The following is a 14,566-nucleotide window of genomic DNA, read 5'->3' as shown; positions in this document are numbered from 1 at the left end:
CCTCTGAGAGGAAAGCGATCGTTTTGTCACACTACATCGGTTGATAAAACGCCACGTCAGATCAACGAAACATCTCCACCCATTACTTGCCACGTGTGGAAGAAGCGACGGGCACGCGCTGTCGGAGAATAATTGAAGATTTCTCATCCGTTCCCGCGGGGCCACTGAAAGACAAAAATGTTGGTCCGATTGACGTGGAGGGCCCCACTCCTCGTCAGCAAATCCTCAGTTCCTATCCAAGTGGGTCTCCGGCCCAACCCATGTGAAAGTCCCGCGGTGCAACGGCCGCCAGTCGTTATATCATACGATCGCAGTCCAAACTACTATTTTCCGGAAATACCCTTCTCAGTTAATTACAGTTACCCAGCGAATCACGCCATTCAGAGGAATGATAGTAGGGCCGTTAAGGTAATTTCGCTTTTTCTTCGAATAGCATTACAGTCGAGACATAGACGATCGGCTTTTCCCGCCAAACCTTCGACTCGGTAGTTATAAAAATGAATCCTCTGTTTAACTCTGAAAAACACAAATCGCTTATTACAGTCCTTTTTTATTCACTACGAACCAGTAAAAAAAAGAAAAAGGAAGAGAAGAAGCTTTCGTTCTCCGAGGATTTTGCGTCATTGCCGGTTCGTAACAACAGATTTCCTCTCTCTCTCTCTCTCTCTCTCTCTCTCTCTCTCTTTCTCTCTCTCTCAGAGTCTTTGATTATTCAATATTTCCGGAAACCGTTTTTCCGCTAAAGGAACTCTTGTTTACGTTGTTAAGCTAAAGAAATTTGATGATGGGTCATGGTTGTTCTTCTCTGGGAAGCTTTAACCTTCCCAAATACCCTAGCAGCCTAATCTGAATGGTGGTATACTGGTATTTGGGGTTCCGTACTTCATACCGAACAGAGAAGACCTCTTTTCCATGGAATGCGTGGTTTCTGTTGACCTTTTAATCATTGAGCTTCTTTCGTGTTCAGTTCAGAGAAGTAAGAAATATAGCAACGCAATAAATCCTGGAGAGAATGGAAAGAGGATTCCTGCCCCAATCGTGTAATGGGTCTGAATTCGTGAAGTCTTCTAAGAAAGACGAGTTACTGATGGAGCTGAGATGTGGGAATTTCGGGTGTGTACCATTCATTTCAACGCCCTATTTGTTAAACTTTCTCTGAAACGTTTTCGGCTCTTCTGAATGAAATTTTATTGTGTAGGTGCACGCATTACAGAAGACGATGCAAGATCAGAGCCCCTTGTTGCAACGAGATCTTCGATTGCAGGCACTGCCACAACGAAGCGAAGGTGATATTTTATTTCTTTAATCACATTGCCCTTCTGCTCTTAATTATGATAATGTTTAGTATTTGGTATTAATTTGGGTTGATAATTTTAACAGAATTCAGTGGAAGTAAATCCATTTGATAGACATGAAATTCCTCGCCATGAAGTGAAAAAGGTTAGCTATTTCGTTTTCCAGAAATTTTTCTTTACTTTCGTCGCTTTTTTTTTTTTTTAATTTATTTTAAGCTTTTCTTGTCTTTTTTATTTTATTTATCTATCATGGGAGCAGTTTGGGTTCACGGAGAACCTCTCCTTTTAACTTTCCCTTTTCAAATGCTTTCTGTGTCTCTCAAGAAAAGTTATGGACTTTGTTCAAAGACACCCAATTACGGATAAGGTTTATCTGTATGGACTTTTTATCCAAACACAGACCGACACCAAAACTATTATAGTCTGTAAATTATAGTCAGTAATACATTTTCCCCCACTTACAGAAAGGAAGAGAGAAAATTTTATAGTATTGTCTCGTTTGTTCTGGCATATAGAACCCTTTTCTGTTTGAGCAAAAACAAGTAAATATGGGAAATATTAATGCGTCAAATTGTTGTGTGCTTTACTTTTCAGGTCATCTGCTCCCTGTGTGACACAGAGCAAGATGTAAGTCTACTAAGAAACTTACTCTAAAATTATTAGGTTCAGTTTGGAAGGAGTACAAATACAAAAGGGAAGTGTAAACTATGATTGAAAATTTATCTAAAAATTTCCCTCTTTTTTATTCAGGTTCAACAGAATTGCATCAACTGTGGGGTTTGCATGGGGAAGTATTTCTGTGAGAAATGCCGGTTCTTCGATGATGATGTAAGCTTTTCTAAGAATTTCTCAGTTTTTTTTTTCTTTTTTCTTTTTAAGTTTAACTCCTTGAATATACATATGGTAGTTATCTTACAGAACAAATTGGTCTCTCATTCCAGGTGTCAAAGAATCAATATCATTGTGACAAATGTGGAATATGCAGGTTGAACACTTGACATGTGTTTTTCTTTCTCTTTTTCTTCATAATTCAATTTTTAAAGAATTTCCAGTCTAGTTATTTGTACAAATATTCACTGAATGAATTTACCCTGTTTTTGCCATTACAGAACTGGAGGACAGGATAACTTCTTCCACTGCAACAAATGTGGTAAGTTACTATTAGTCTTTCTCCAGCTTTTGGTAATTGGAATTGTTTCCTGTAGTTTCATCTTTCATGTACATTAATTTAACATTCCTTGTTCAGGATGCTGTTATTCAAAGTTGTTGAAGAATTCACACCGTTGCGTGGAAAGGGCGATGCACCATAATTGTCCTGTTTGCTTTGAGGTAAAGATCAAAACAAGAAAGTAGAACCTTGTTGATCCTTCTTTCAATTGGTTGAACTAGCTTAAGCAATGGCCGTTGTAGAAAGTTGAGTTTTTCCATTTCTATTTGCAGTATATCTTTGATTCAACAAAAGACATCACTGTCCTTCAGTGTGGACACACAATACATTTGGACTGTCTCAACCAGATGAAGCAGCACCTCCAGTAAGTATTTGCAAAGAAGATAACATGATAATTCTAGTTCCTTTCTATAAAAGGGCCGGGGGGGGGGGGGAGTGGTTTACATTGAACAAACATCTTGCAGGTACTCATGCCCAGTTTGCTCAAGATCGATCTGTAACATGACCAGAGTGTGGGAAATGCTTGATCAGGAGGTACTTAACATCTATCATGTATCAACTTGATGTATTATGTGCATTAATGTTACTCATGCCCTTGAATAACTATGAAACATAAAAGTTCTGATGCATCTTTCTGAAATACTGTGATATCCAGATTGCTTCAACACCCATGCCTGAAATGTACCAAAATAAGATGGTAAGTAGGAGAGCAAAAATTTAGCAATATTTCTATTGACATTGGTACCATATGGCAAACAATCTCTAAATTTCTATGGTTCTCTTCTGCAAACGATTAGGTGTGGATCTTGTGCAATGACTGTGGAACTACATCCACTGTTAATTTTCACATAGTGGCACACAAGTGCTTAAACTGCAAGTCATACAATACCAGGCAGACACGTGGAGGCCCTGCTTCATGCTCATCAAGGGTTTCAGAGGTGGTGATTTGATGGCTACATTTGCATTAAGAGACTTCCCCATTGAAAGGAATTCTGCAGATGGTGCCATTATTACATGGACGAAAAGCCACAACCAATGTATGTCAAACAGGTATAGAGCTGAAAAATGAGAAAGCTATCTGTCCCTTCCATGTTAATTATCACTTGGTAAATTTGCTTGTCGAGGGTGGGAGACAGAAATTGTTTGCTCAGAATGGTCAATCCATAATGCCGTGGAGCCACTGGGATAGTACTATACAGTACATTCATCATGTAGGCTGGTCTTTTAGAGCAGAAACCAGAAAAGTGTATGGAGCTAAATAATACAAATGGCAGAGAAATCCCCATTTCACGTTGATTGTCTCTTCTGAAAGCTTTCTCGAATGCTAAGATCACATATGTATCTCCTCATTATAATTGAGTGGATCATAAACTTGCTTCTTATGCAGCTTCTCATGATATTACTCAGACCTGGTATTCCACACCAGAATTCCTTAGGCCAGTGGTTGCTGAATATATGTAATCTGCTTTGATTGAATTGTATTAGCCCAAAGGCTTTCAAAAAGGATGTTGATTGTCTAATCCTGGAAAGGTCCATTTAAATAAATTTCACTTTTCCTCGTGAAATCATGCTCTCTCAACTTTCATCCCTTTCATAATGTTCTCGTTTTGTGAATGCTACCTCTTTCATCATCTTGTTCTTCTTATTATTTGATGAGCTTGTGAATGCTACGTCTATCATGAATTTGATATTGAATTTCTTTGTTATCACTGGGGTATTTTTGCAAGAGAGAGAGAGAGAGTCATTTTTGAAATACATTATAGTTTAGCCATTATAGGATTTGAAAATATGATCTATTATTAATTGAATTGAATTTGGACATTGCGTATCTGATTTGCATATATAAAATACCAATTTTAGTATTACAATTCTTTAACATTAAGTGGGATTTGTTCTATATTTAATTTTATAAATTTATGCTAATTTTATAAGTACAAGTTCATTGATACTCTTCCTTTTCCTTTTCTTTTTCATTTTTTTTTGAGAAGGGGGAGAATTTATTAATAATAAAGGGGGGGGGGGGGGCATAAAGCTTACCACTCAAGAGCAATGCATTACTCTTAGAATATAAACACAAAAATATAATTTCAAGTGGAATACAATGGGTGATAGCCTTTATTTGGCCTTGAGGATTTATGCACTAGGGCCAGAGGCCTATTTAGGTCTTGTTTCCTTTTAGATTTGCAACCCCTCTTCTTCCTTTAGACAGAAACGAATCCTTGAGTGAATCTGTTATCCTCTAGGTCATTTTTCATTGAGGACACTCCAATCAAACTAGATCATAGGATATTCAAGTATGCAAATGTACCACATTCAAGTCTATATTTCACATATCCATCATAGAGATATATACCACTCTAGGTAGAAAGTAACAGTTACGTATGTCTTGTGACTAAGCGCTGGGCTCATAGAGTTGGATTAGACGACTGTTGAGAGGTTGCAAGGGTCTTGCATTCTGCTGTGCAAACTGCAACAAGGAAATTAATACTTGGGTTAGATGTATTACCAACCATTTCTTTTTAAACCCAGTCTTAAACTTAAATTTGACAAGGAAGAGGGAAACGGAATAGCTAGGAACCGACTTACATCATGAACTGCCTCCCTCAGCAACAATACTTGCTCTCTGGAAACAGACATCGCCTGAAAGCAATTTAGATTTATAAATGCATGAACATTTGAGGGTAGAGAAGAGAATTTTGAACTAGGTTGGTGCTCTTGAAGAGAATTTCTACTGTTTAAATCTATTAAGTAGATTCAAATCAAAGTATTCAACATATCATTGACCTTAAAAAACTATACATATCATATGATATACACCAATATATTGCAATATTTTGAAACTTGGTTGGGTCAGGTCATGGTGGGAGGGTGGGTACCTTGGCGTCGATGGTCCATATAACACCTTGAGTACAAGGAGGAACAGTAAGAGAGCCCATGTATCTATAATACTTGTCGGTGCAAATGCTTATATCGCTTGGGTCTACCATCCCAAAATGTATACTTCCTTTTCTATCTGCAATTGCTAATATCCCTTCCATGAACTGTTAAAAAAAATGAAGTCGAATTAAACAACTTTAATTATATCATGTGAAAGATGTTCTTGTAAAAACTTGAATTTTTTCGAGAAATCTTCACTTTACCTCACCTCATAAATATGAAAATTCCCCCCCCCCCTTTTTTTTTTTTTATGTTGTTTGGAGATTTTACCTTAGAGAGAAACATATCAGGACGGCCAATCTTGTAAAGGATTCCAAAGACAGCGATCTTGTTGGTTGCTGTAGTGTCCGAGGTTACATGAACCATGTGCAGCTCTAGATCAAACCTGAGAGCAGGCGTTATGGACATAAATCAGTTATATACTTCTTTATGAACCAGAATTATCAACTGCTTTTATATTATTATACATAAAAATTATATTATAATACAGAAATTCATATTATATATAATATTTTATACACTTATATATGTTATAATATGAAATATTTTATATAATACTTAAATTACTTCTTTAAGGTTGTAGTCTTAAAAATCCAGCTCAGCCTGATCCAGGCTAGTATAGGTTTAGGCCTGGGGTGTGGGTTGGGCCAGGTTATGGGCTATGCAACATATAATAGGTGTCAAGGCTGGCCTATGATCACCCCTACATGTCAAAAGGGTAAAATGGATTTTTCAAAATTGGTAATTACAAATAGCTACCCTGTACTTAGGGGGTGGTAAGTTGGTAACACACTTAAAAAGAGCCCCTTAAACTGTATAGATTACAGCGTTTTTCCCTTTAGCCCGCTATATCAGGGTTAGAGGTGTAAATCGGGCTGTGTTGCATGGCCCGATCTGGCCCAAAGCTCAGCCCATGGGCTAACTCAGCCCGCAGCACGGGCCTAGGCCGTGGGCTGTGCCGGGTCGACCCTCAAAATTTTAACTAGGGAGGGTGGTACGGCCCGTGATGGCCTGCATTTTGCGTAGTCCACTTTACACCTCTAATGAAGGTTAACAATGAAAATAGAATTACTAAATTGTCCATTCAAAATTCTATGGGGTGACAACAATAAATATTAAAGATGATGAAAATAGCTATCCTAAAAGACGGACAAATTGTTCTCAAGTCATTGATGAATTAGTCATTATCAAAATATTATCAAGATGAACTTTGTTAAAAGAAGTTGGAGAAAAACTCATAAACATGTGGGAATTAGGATTTTAAAAAAACTAAGTCAAAGGGTATAATGGTCATATAAGATATAAGATATCGAATGCTAACGATCATTGTTAGAAACAAAGGTCGAGGGGCTAAGCATCTCTATCCCCTAGATACATGGTGGTTGTCTAATTTATCCTTTGAGAAGTTTTAGATGTTATGTGAAAAAGTAAAGAATCACCTCTTTCCATCAACACTGTGTTCTGAAGGTGAGTGCCAGTGGCATTGTTGTAGTACATAATCAGTGCCGTTGATGTTAATAGATCCTCCGCCTCCTTCCCATTCAAGCTGCATCGGGGTCGATAAAAAGATGCATTTAGAAACAAAATTAATTTTCCTTACCTTTGATTTATTAAGGGTTATTCATCAACATGTATGATTTTATTCAATACCATATCATTTTTTTTAATCCCAAACTTTACTCCTAAGTGAAGGGGGCGGCCACCTAATTTTCTTAACAAAAACACTAATACATGTTAAACTATAGTATATATTCATTAACATCATAATATATACTGTTTTTTATTTTTATCCTTTTATCTTTATTTCCTCGCTGCTATCAGTTATTCTTAAAATTTCTTCTATGGCTTTAAAGCTCCCATGGACTATTCCAAACCACATCTAAATGGATTTTGAACCACAATATAAATAGAAAGAAGAAAGGTGAACCAGTATCTACTCAGCCAAAATCTCTCTCTCTCTCATTTTTTTTTTCTTTTTTTCCATCGTTGTATGCTTTAGGTGATAAGGAATATCAAAATCACCGGAGGAAAGCATTACTTAATTTGAAACCGGAATTTCATGAACATGTTTTGTTGCAAGGAATTGAACCTAGCTAGGTTAGGAGAAAAGAATTTAAGTAGCCAACCTCATAGAGTAGGGACAACTGGAGCAAGGCTACGTTGAGTTGAGTTCAAGAGCATTTTTCTGGTTTCATTTTGAGGGGGAAAACTAAACAACCAAGAAAATTGGGTAGATCAAGAACTCCCTTGCAAGCATGTTGTATGACTTTTGGGCTGCAACATGGGCCAGGTTTGTTCGAACTGGACCAAAAAGAAGTTGGATTGGGTTGGGCCAGCAGGTTATATGTAAAAAATTTAACGTTCAAACCAAGGTTTTTAAAATTGAATCAGACAACAAACCGTTCAGAGGTCTGGTTGTCAGGTCGAATGGTCTGACCGTTTGAACTGAATGAATGGTCTGTTCTGACAAAAAATAAAAAAAAAATGGTCAAAACCATTGGACGGTTCAAACACCCGGGTCAGCAAATTGCTGACCAAATCAACAGTTTTTGGCCAAAAGATGGTTCTGGAGTAAAACAGAACCAGTGGTCCCCGGTTTTTCTAGTCTGACCATCTTGTTTTGAAAAACCATGGTTCAAACGCAAAATTCTTCTTATACATAATAACCACAATCTTTTATGCATAATAATGCTAAAATTCAAATAACTTGAACCCTTAAATCCAGGAAATATGAATATTTGGCAAAAGAAAGTAGTGAAGGTGGACTAACCCAAACTCAACCTGATCCCAACCCAATCCAAGGTTTTAGGGTTGGGTTGGGTTGGGTTGAGGTCAACCCTAAACTAACCCAACCCAATTTGCACCCCTACATAATTTGCAAATCAACATTACATGGTTACCTCTATATCATGGCCCCTATTTTTGAGGGTTGCATTAGAAGGCCTGTAGCTTCTCTTTAGTTGCCCTAAGTTTGGCACCACCTCCACCCTTTGATGCAACAAATCGATTGGGGACTGCATATGTCCTTTCTTGCAGGCCGCCCATTCTTTACGGAGCTCTCCCCAGTGATCAGGTCCCTTCTTGCTCCCTTCCACATAATCAAATGATTTCTCATCCTCTGCAAGCACGATTTACATATACATGAAGTTAGTTTCTTTGACACACCTCAAACTAGAGAATTGAAAAAAAAAAAAAGAAAAACAAATCTGCATTGGCCATTACCATTTTCCTGAGAGGTGGTTGATCTTGAATTCAAGATGAGAAGTAGACAAAGAAGGCCAAGTGCAGAGAAGGGTGTGCCTAGATTCTTCATGTTTCACAGCCAAAGACTTGCAAAAGTATCTATCTGTTGTGGAAATGATGGATAACATTGTTGCTTTATATAATATCAAGATGAAGACCTAAAGTGGTGGCCATTTAATATCCTTAAAGAAAGTAAAATCCTGAGGATCGGATAAAGGGGGACGGGATCTGTTTCTCAGACAGGGGCATCTCACAGGCACATCCATACATCTCCCGTTAATAATAACTTACAAGTAGGAAGATATTTCCAATGCATGATAAGATGTGAGTGTAAGGTCGGTGTGAGGCGCCCCCTGTGAGGAAAAGATTCGATCTCGGATAAAAGCAACAATCAAATTCTGTATTTTGGATTGATCAATACAAATTTAACATTTTATACAGAAGTAGTAAATTATATCGATCAACTCAAAACATTTTCAAGGCATTTCAGATGAAAAATTCCCTCTTACAAATCAACTTAATTAAAACACAACTACAACACCACTATACCAAACACGCCAAGTTGTTGGGGTGTGGGGTTGCTTCTCTATTCATTCAGTCATTTATTGAATCTAACTAGACTAAAGCTGGAAAGAATAGCCAAATCGAATGGATCCACCAGCTTTTCTCTATCCTTCCTTTAATTTAGGGTGCCACATAGGGATTCATTGCAGGGCAAAACTACTGCCTCTCAATTCGAATTGAATCACACCTGAATCTTGTCTGTAGTTGTACACTCCAACTTTAATGACATTTCATCCACAAGACCAAAACCATAATCGTCATCATATTAACAATGGCAAATGACAAACTTAGGGCCTATACTATAAATTCATCAAAACAAATGATTCAATGTCTCATCCACATTCAAAGTATTAGCAATACATCGAGGAGCGCTGGATTCATTATTTAGTACGCCTTTAGTATTGGATACAGATATTTTCCTCAGTAAAGTTTAGGCTACACACTTCATCCAGGGAAAGGCAGAAAAAAAGAAAGGAAAGAAAAAAAAATTATATCTAATATTTTGAACTCATCAAGGGATGGAACATCTTGCCACCCGTAAGAAGACACAGACATGTTGATATGCATTTTAATGTTTATTATTTTTTAAATAAAGCATTAAAAAAAACGATTATAATCAAGGTTTTAAAAACTGACCTGGAATTGGAATCATTCTGGCCAATGGTTTCCATGTCAATGATTCAACTATCTGGTTCAAATATATGGTCCATTCCAATTTTAAAAATAAAAAGACTAAAAACCATTGAACGGGTTAACAGTTTGACCACCCGGGTCAATGAATCACTAACCAAATTGATGATTTTTGACAAGTAACCAGGTTAAGAGTGAAATAGAATCAATTTCCTAAATGATTCAAGAGCTGAACGATCAACAATGATTCAAAAACATTGATTGTAACCAGCTGCTTGAACCCATCTAGGAATTTACATCACCTAATTTAAATCCTTTCTTACCAATCAATTGGAGCCAGCATTTCAAATAAGGATGGTCCACTTATTCTTAAAAAAGTAAGTATATAATTATATTATACCTACATCATCTTCATCATTGTCAAAGCCTTCCAATTATATGAGATTTTGATTACATGAATTCTGTTTAATGTAATATTGTTAAATTGATCGTACTTAAATTATTTCTTACTATTTGACTCATATCCTTCTTACCCTACCTATTTGTACTTGTTGCCATACAAAGATATATTATGTATACATCCATGTTCATAAAAGTTGACAAAAGTGATTTGGGGTCGAGAATTGAAGACAATCTTACAATAACCGTTTACAAATAAATACATGCATTATACAATATTAGATAGATAAATAGATATGATTTATTTATCACAAAACATTGAATAAAGACGGTGAACTAGGTGTAGATGGTGGTAAACATTAATTGAAGAAAAAGTGATAGTGTCTACTAGGTAAGCTAAGCTAATATCTTGGAATTAATTACCAAAGCAACAACGTAACCTGCCCCATTAACATGTTGGATGTGATAATTAAAGGAGGAATGATGACCTGACATGCCATCTTCCCCTCTGGAGTGTGATGAAGGGTGATTTGGTGCGACATAGGGAGAAGGGGATACATGGACACGATCTGATTAAGAGATGATAGTTCAACCTGGTAAGTCTAATTCGTAACAATTGAGATCGAGTATTCAATCACCTCGGCATAGGGTCGCCTTGGCAGAGGGTCACCTCGGCGTAGAGTCACCTTGGCATTTAATCTAGTTCGGAACTAAAAGATCAAAATATCAGCTCGGGGCTACCGACCTGGATTGCCACATAACGATCCCGGAAGCCCCTCCAACAGACTCCGAACCTCACAGGATCATGCCGCATAACGACACGCCTAATCCTCTCCCATCCGGATCGGGCGGAATTGATAATCTTTATTAGTTGATAACATTACTCCCCAATTAAAGTGGAAATAGATTCCATTAGGATGAAAATCCCGGAACCAATCCAAAAAACCCGCGGGGACTCAACTATATAAAGGCACAAACCCCAATGATACAAGGTACACGTGATTTTTCTACTCTCTAGCTCTCAAAGCTTTTCAGCTCGCAACATAGTTTACTGACTTAAGCATCGGAGTGACCTCGCCGGGTTAGCCACCCCGGGTTCTCTGATTCGCTGTCTTGCAGATTCACCTATCTCGTTGTTCGACTGAAAGCCAGATCATCCTCCAACAGGGAGTAGTCAAATCACGCTACATTAGAGTGCATGATGCATGCATGCAGCCAGAGCTTCTAATTAAAGAATTTGGTAGCAACAAATTAAAAGTGAAGAAGATAAATGCGACTTTATACACTTTTTAATTGATACATATCCACGATTCAGATCCATGTAATTTTCAACAGTCTCTTTGAATTGTTGCCAAATGTATTAAAATTTACAGTTTCCTGTCAACTTTCAGATGGATTTTATTAGACTCCATTTGAAGTCAAGGTGGCATTTGATAACACTTTTCAGACTTCTAAAGTCTGAAAAGGTTGTTTTCCAAACGCTATCTTTGTTTGGTATGCTCTCTTATTACTAGATATGAATCCATATTCAGATCTTAATTAATAAGAGGTGGACGGGGTCCTTAAGTGGTCAGATGTATTTTAGAGGTATGTGAAAGACAAAAATGTCTCTAAAGAAATTTAAATATGACATGTTTTGTCCTTCATATTAGTTAAAAAATTAGATCATTTGAACCCTCACTGCAACTTGAACGAAACTCCACTGCCGTCAAGCTTTCTCTCACACAGGTATGGTTTTGATATGCATGTATCTCTCTCTCTCTCTCCCCCATCTTCCCGCCACCGCGACCACCGTTGCAAGTTCAACGAGATAATAATAATAATAATAATAATAATAATAATAATAATAATAATAAATCTTCCCGCCACCGCGACCACCGTTGCAAGTTCAACGAGATAATAATAATATAATAATAATAATAATATAATAATAATATAATAATAATAATTTTTTATTATTATTATTAATTATTAATTATTTTTACTAATTACTAATTATTAATTATTTTAATATTTTTATAATCATTAATTTTTTTTATTTTAATCATTTCATTTATTAATTAGTAATTTTTAAATTTAAATTTATTATTTATTATTTTTATTGTTTCAAAATTATTTTGATGTTGAAAATGATTTTTTATGAGATAATGCAAATTGAACTCAACATTTCCAAATAATATGTTATAGGGGTAAAATAATAAAATCAATGAATTTTAGATGGTAAAGGGTTGATCTAATACAAACAAACTTATGGATTCAGAGCCTCTAAAAAGTAGAAAAACACCTATGCTTCTTTTTATATTTTAGACAAAAAAAATATCTTTTTAACTTTTCAGATCTGAAATTTCAAATTTATCAAACGCCACTTAAGTTTCGGTGGATTGAAGGGTGCTTGTAGCCTTGTAAATAAACTTTAAATCCTTGACAATAAGCTTAATAGGAAATGGAAGTATGAATGTGTGCTTTGTTTAAGCTTCAATAATAAACTAAGGGGGTGTTCTGCAATATGGTTGGAATTGTTTATGAAAATAAAAACTGTCACAATCAGCAAAAATAGGGTTTGACTATGATATGGAAAAGATGTGATGTCTGGAAAAACTTCTGACCAGTCAATTGTAGAGGTGTGCCGGCACAACCCATATATACTATATATGTATAAATAATATCATATAAATTATAATTATATAATAGTATATAGTATATAATATATTAACAAATTCAACAATTGCTTTCAATTTTATTATACTAATTTATTTAATTATTGTACATATAAGCAATTATATACATCAAAATTCATATAAAATTAAAATTTTAAGTTTTTTTTTTCATTTTTTAAATAAATAGGCAAAAATAGCTCTGGCCTGATCCATGGCCCGACTTGGGGCCAAGGCTTGGCCTACAGGCTAGCCTGGCCTACGGTATGGCATGGGCCCGCACGAGCTTGGGCCATGGGCCATGTCAGACCGATCCCCAAACTTTTCATTGAGGGGGGTGGCACAGCCTGGCATGACACACTTTACACCTCTAGTGAATTGGAATCATAAACATGATAGCCAATTAGGTGTTATTTATCAAAATTCATGAGTGGATTTTGATTGGTCAAAACTCTTCCCATACTAATGATACCGTATCTTTTTCGCATCATAGACTTTCCCGCAAAAATAGTATAATCTTGCTGATATATGTGGCAATTGTTCTTTGTTTTCAAAACAAATCCAACTATGTTATTGATGGTTTTGAAAAGTGGATCAGACCAGACGGCCGGTCTTATTGGTTGACCTAGGAATTGGTGATGGTTCTGCGTCTAATTTTGGATCCTAAATCCATCCAACCGAGGTTTGGATTGGACAGTTGGACCATTTGACTTAGCAATTAGTTGTTAAAGCGGTTCAGTTTTCAGATTGGCTTTTAAAACTATGATGTTGTCTAACACTCGTTAAAAGACTAAAGAGAAGCTTTAATTTCTTTCTTTCTTTGCTTTTTTAAGGGAAGAACCACCCCTCAATTGAAATTATAATTATGATAGATATTGAAATTATAATTATATTCTTATTTTGATTGTACACAGTCTTGTATTCTCTTCAACTTGCCCAAGTATGGAGTTTTTGCTTGTAGGGGAGGTTTAAGTTGAACCCAAATTTGGCCTTTGTTGTTCACTTGATGAAGTGAAGAAGAAACTTTTGGGGGGTGTTCTTTTTTTTTGGATTTTGAGAGGGGGGAAATTGATCAATGGTATTTTGATTTCCATTGACTAAGAATCCCATGTTCATTTTTCAGGTTAATGTGTGGATCAGGGAAAGTTTATTTTCCTGGGTATTAGTTACCCAGGTATACCCAGGTAAGTGATACCCATCACCTAGGTGGGTAAATAACTTTCCCACCTAGGAAGAAAGTTGCTAACACTTGAATGGGACAAAAATGCCCCATTTAATAATGGATTTTTATAACTAAAATGATCATTACTTTATTTACCTTAAAAAATAAAAGAACATGGGTAAATGCACTTACCCATGTAAGTGTTTCCTAGGAAAAACTTACCTAGGTAATTGCATTTACTCGGATAAGTAATTTACTGAAAAGCGAACGGGGCCTTGGAGGTAACTTATTAAATCTTTATTCTAATAAAGTTTTTCATGGACAAAAACGAGATTCTAAAAACTTTAAAGCATTATTTGAAATACAAAGGAGACTTTTGTAGGGTCAAAACACAAGGGAGGTTTAAGTATTTTTTTTACCTCGCAATTTCTTTTTTAGATGGTGTTTGGAAGCATTGACGCTTTTTGGAACCGATTTTCAAGAAAAAACGTTGAGCGGCCCAGCACGACACGAA

The 14,566-nt window shown here is 36.2% G+C and overlaps 2 protein-coding genes across 2 annotated transcripts; one reads left to right on the top strand and one right to left on the bottom strand.

Annotated features, from left to right (window-relative positions):
* Positions 1-465: 465 nt before the first annotated feature.
* LOC148847155 (E3 ubiquitin-protein ligase RZFP34-like) lies at positions 466-4,028 on the top strand. The gene is made up of 13 exons (XM_088949294.1): positions 466-629; positions 968-1,113; positions 1,199-1,286; positions 1,381-1,440; positions 1,890-1,922; positions 2,046-2,123; positions 2,237-2,280; positions 2,405-2,445; positions 2,542-2,624; positions 2,736-2,827; positions 2,928-2,997; positions 3,119-3,160; positions 3,261-4,028. Exons 2-13 carry the CDS (start codon positions 1,013-1,015, stop codon positions 3,411-3,413), a joined length of 885 nt encoding a protein of 294 aa, XP_088805420.1. The 5' UTR covers positions 466-629; positions 968-1,012; the 3' UTR covers positions 3,414-4,028.
* A 462-nt stretch (positions 4,029-4,490) lies between these two features.
* Positions 4,491-9,043, bottom strand: LOC148847154 (alpha carbonic anhydrase 7-like). Its single transcript, XM_088949293.1, has 7 exons — positions 8,623-9,043; positions 8,301-8,518; positions 6,840-6,946; positions 5,671-5,785; positions 5,340-5,504; positions 5,050-5,103; positions 4,491-4,930 (listed from the first exon to the last, which is right to left on the bottom strand). Exons 1-7 carry the CDS (start codon positions 8,711-8,713, stop codon positions 4,856-4,858), a joined length of 825 nt encoding a protein of 274 aa, XP_088805419.1. The 5' UTR covers positions 8,714-9,043; the 3' UTR covers positions 4,491-4,855.
* Between the last annotated feature and the right edge of the window lie 5,523 nt (positions 9,044-14,566).

The sequence above is a fragment of the Nelumbo lutea genome, chromosome 6 (genome assembly GCF_056320005.1).
Source record: "Nelumbo lutea isolate HS-2025 chromosome 6, American lotus-T2T, whole genome shotgun sequence".
Lineage (NCBI taxonomy): Eukaryota > Viridiplantae > Streptophyta > Magnoliopsida > Proteales > Nelumbonaceae > Nelumbo > Nelumbo lutea.
The sequence above is the reverse complement of the archived record's forward strand: the minus strand, read 5'-3'. Positions and strand labels throughout refer to the sequence as shown.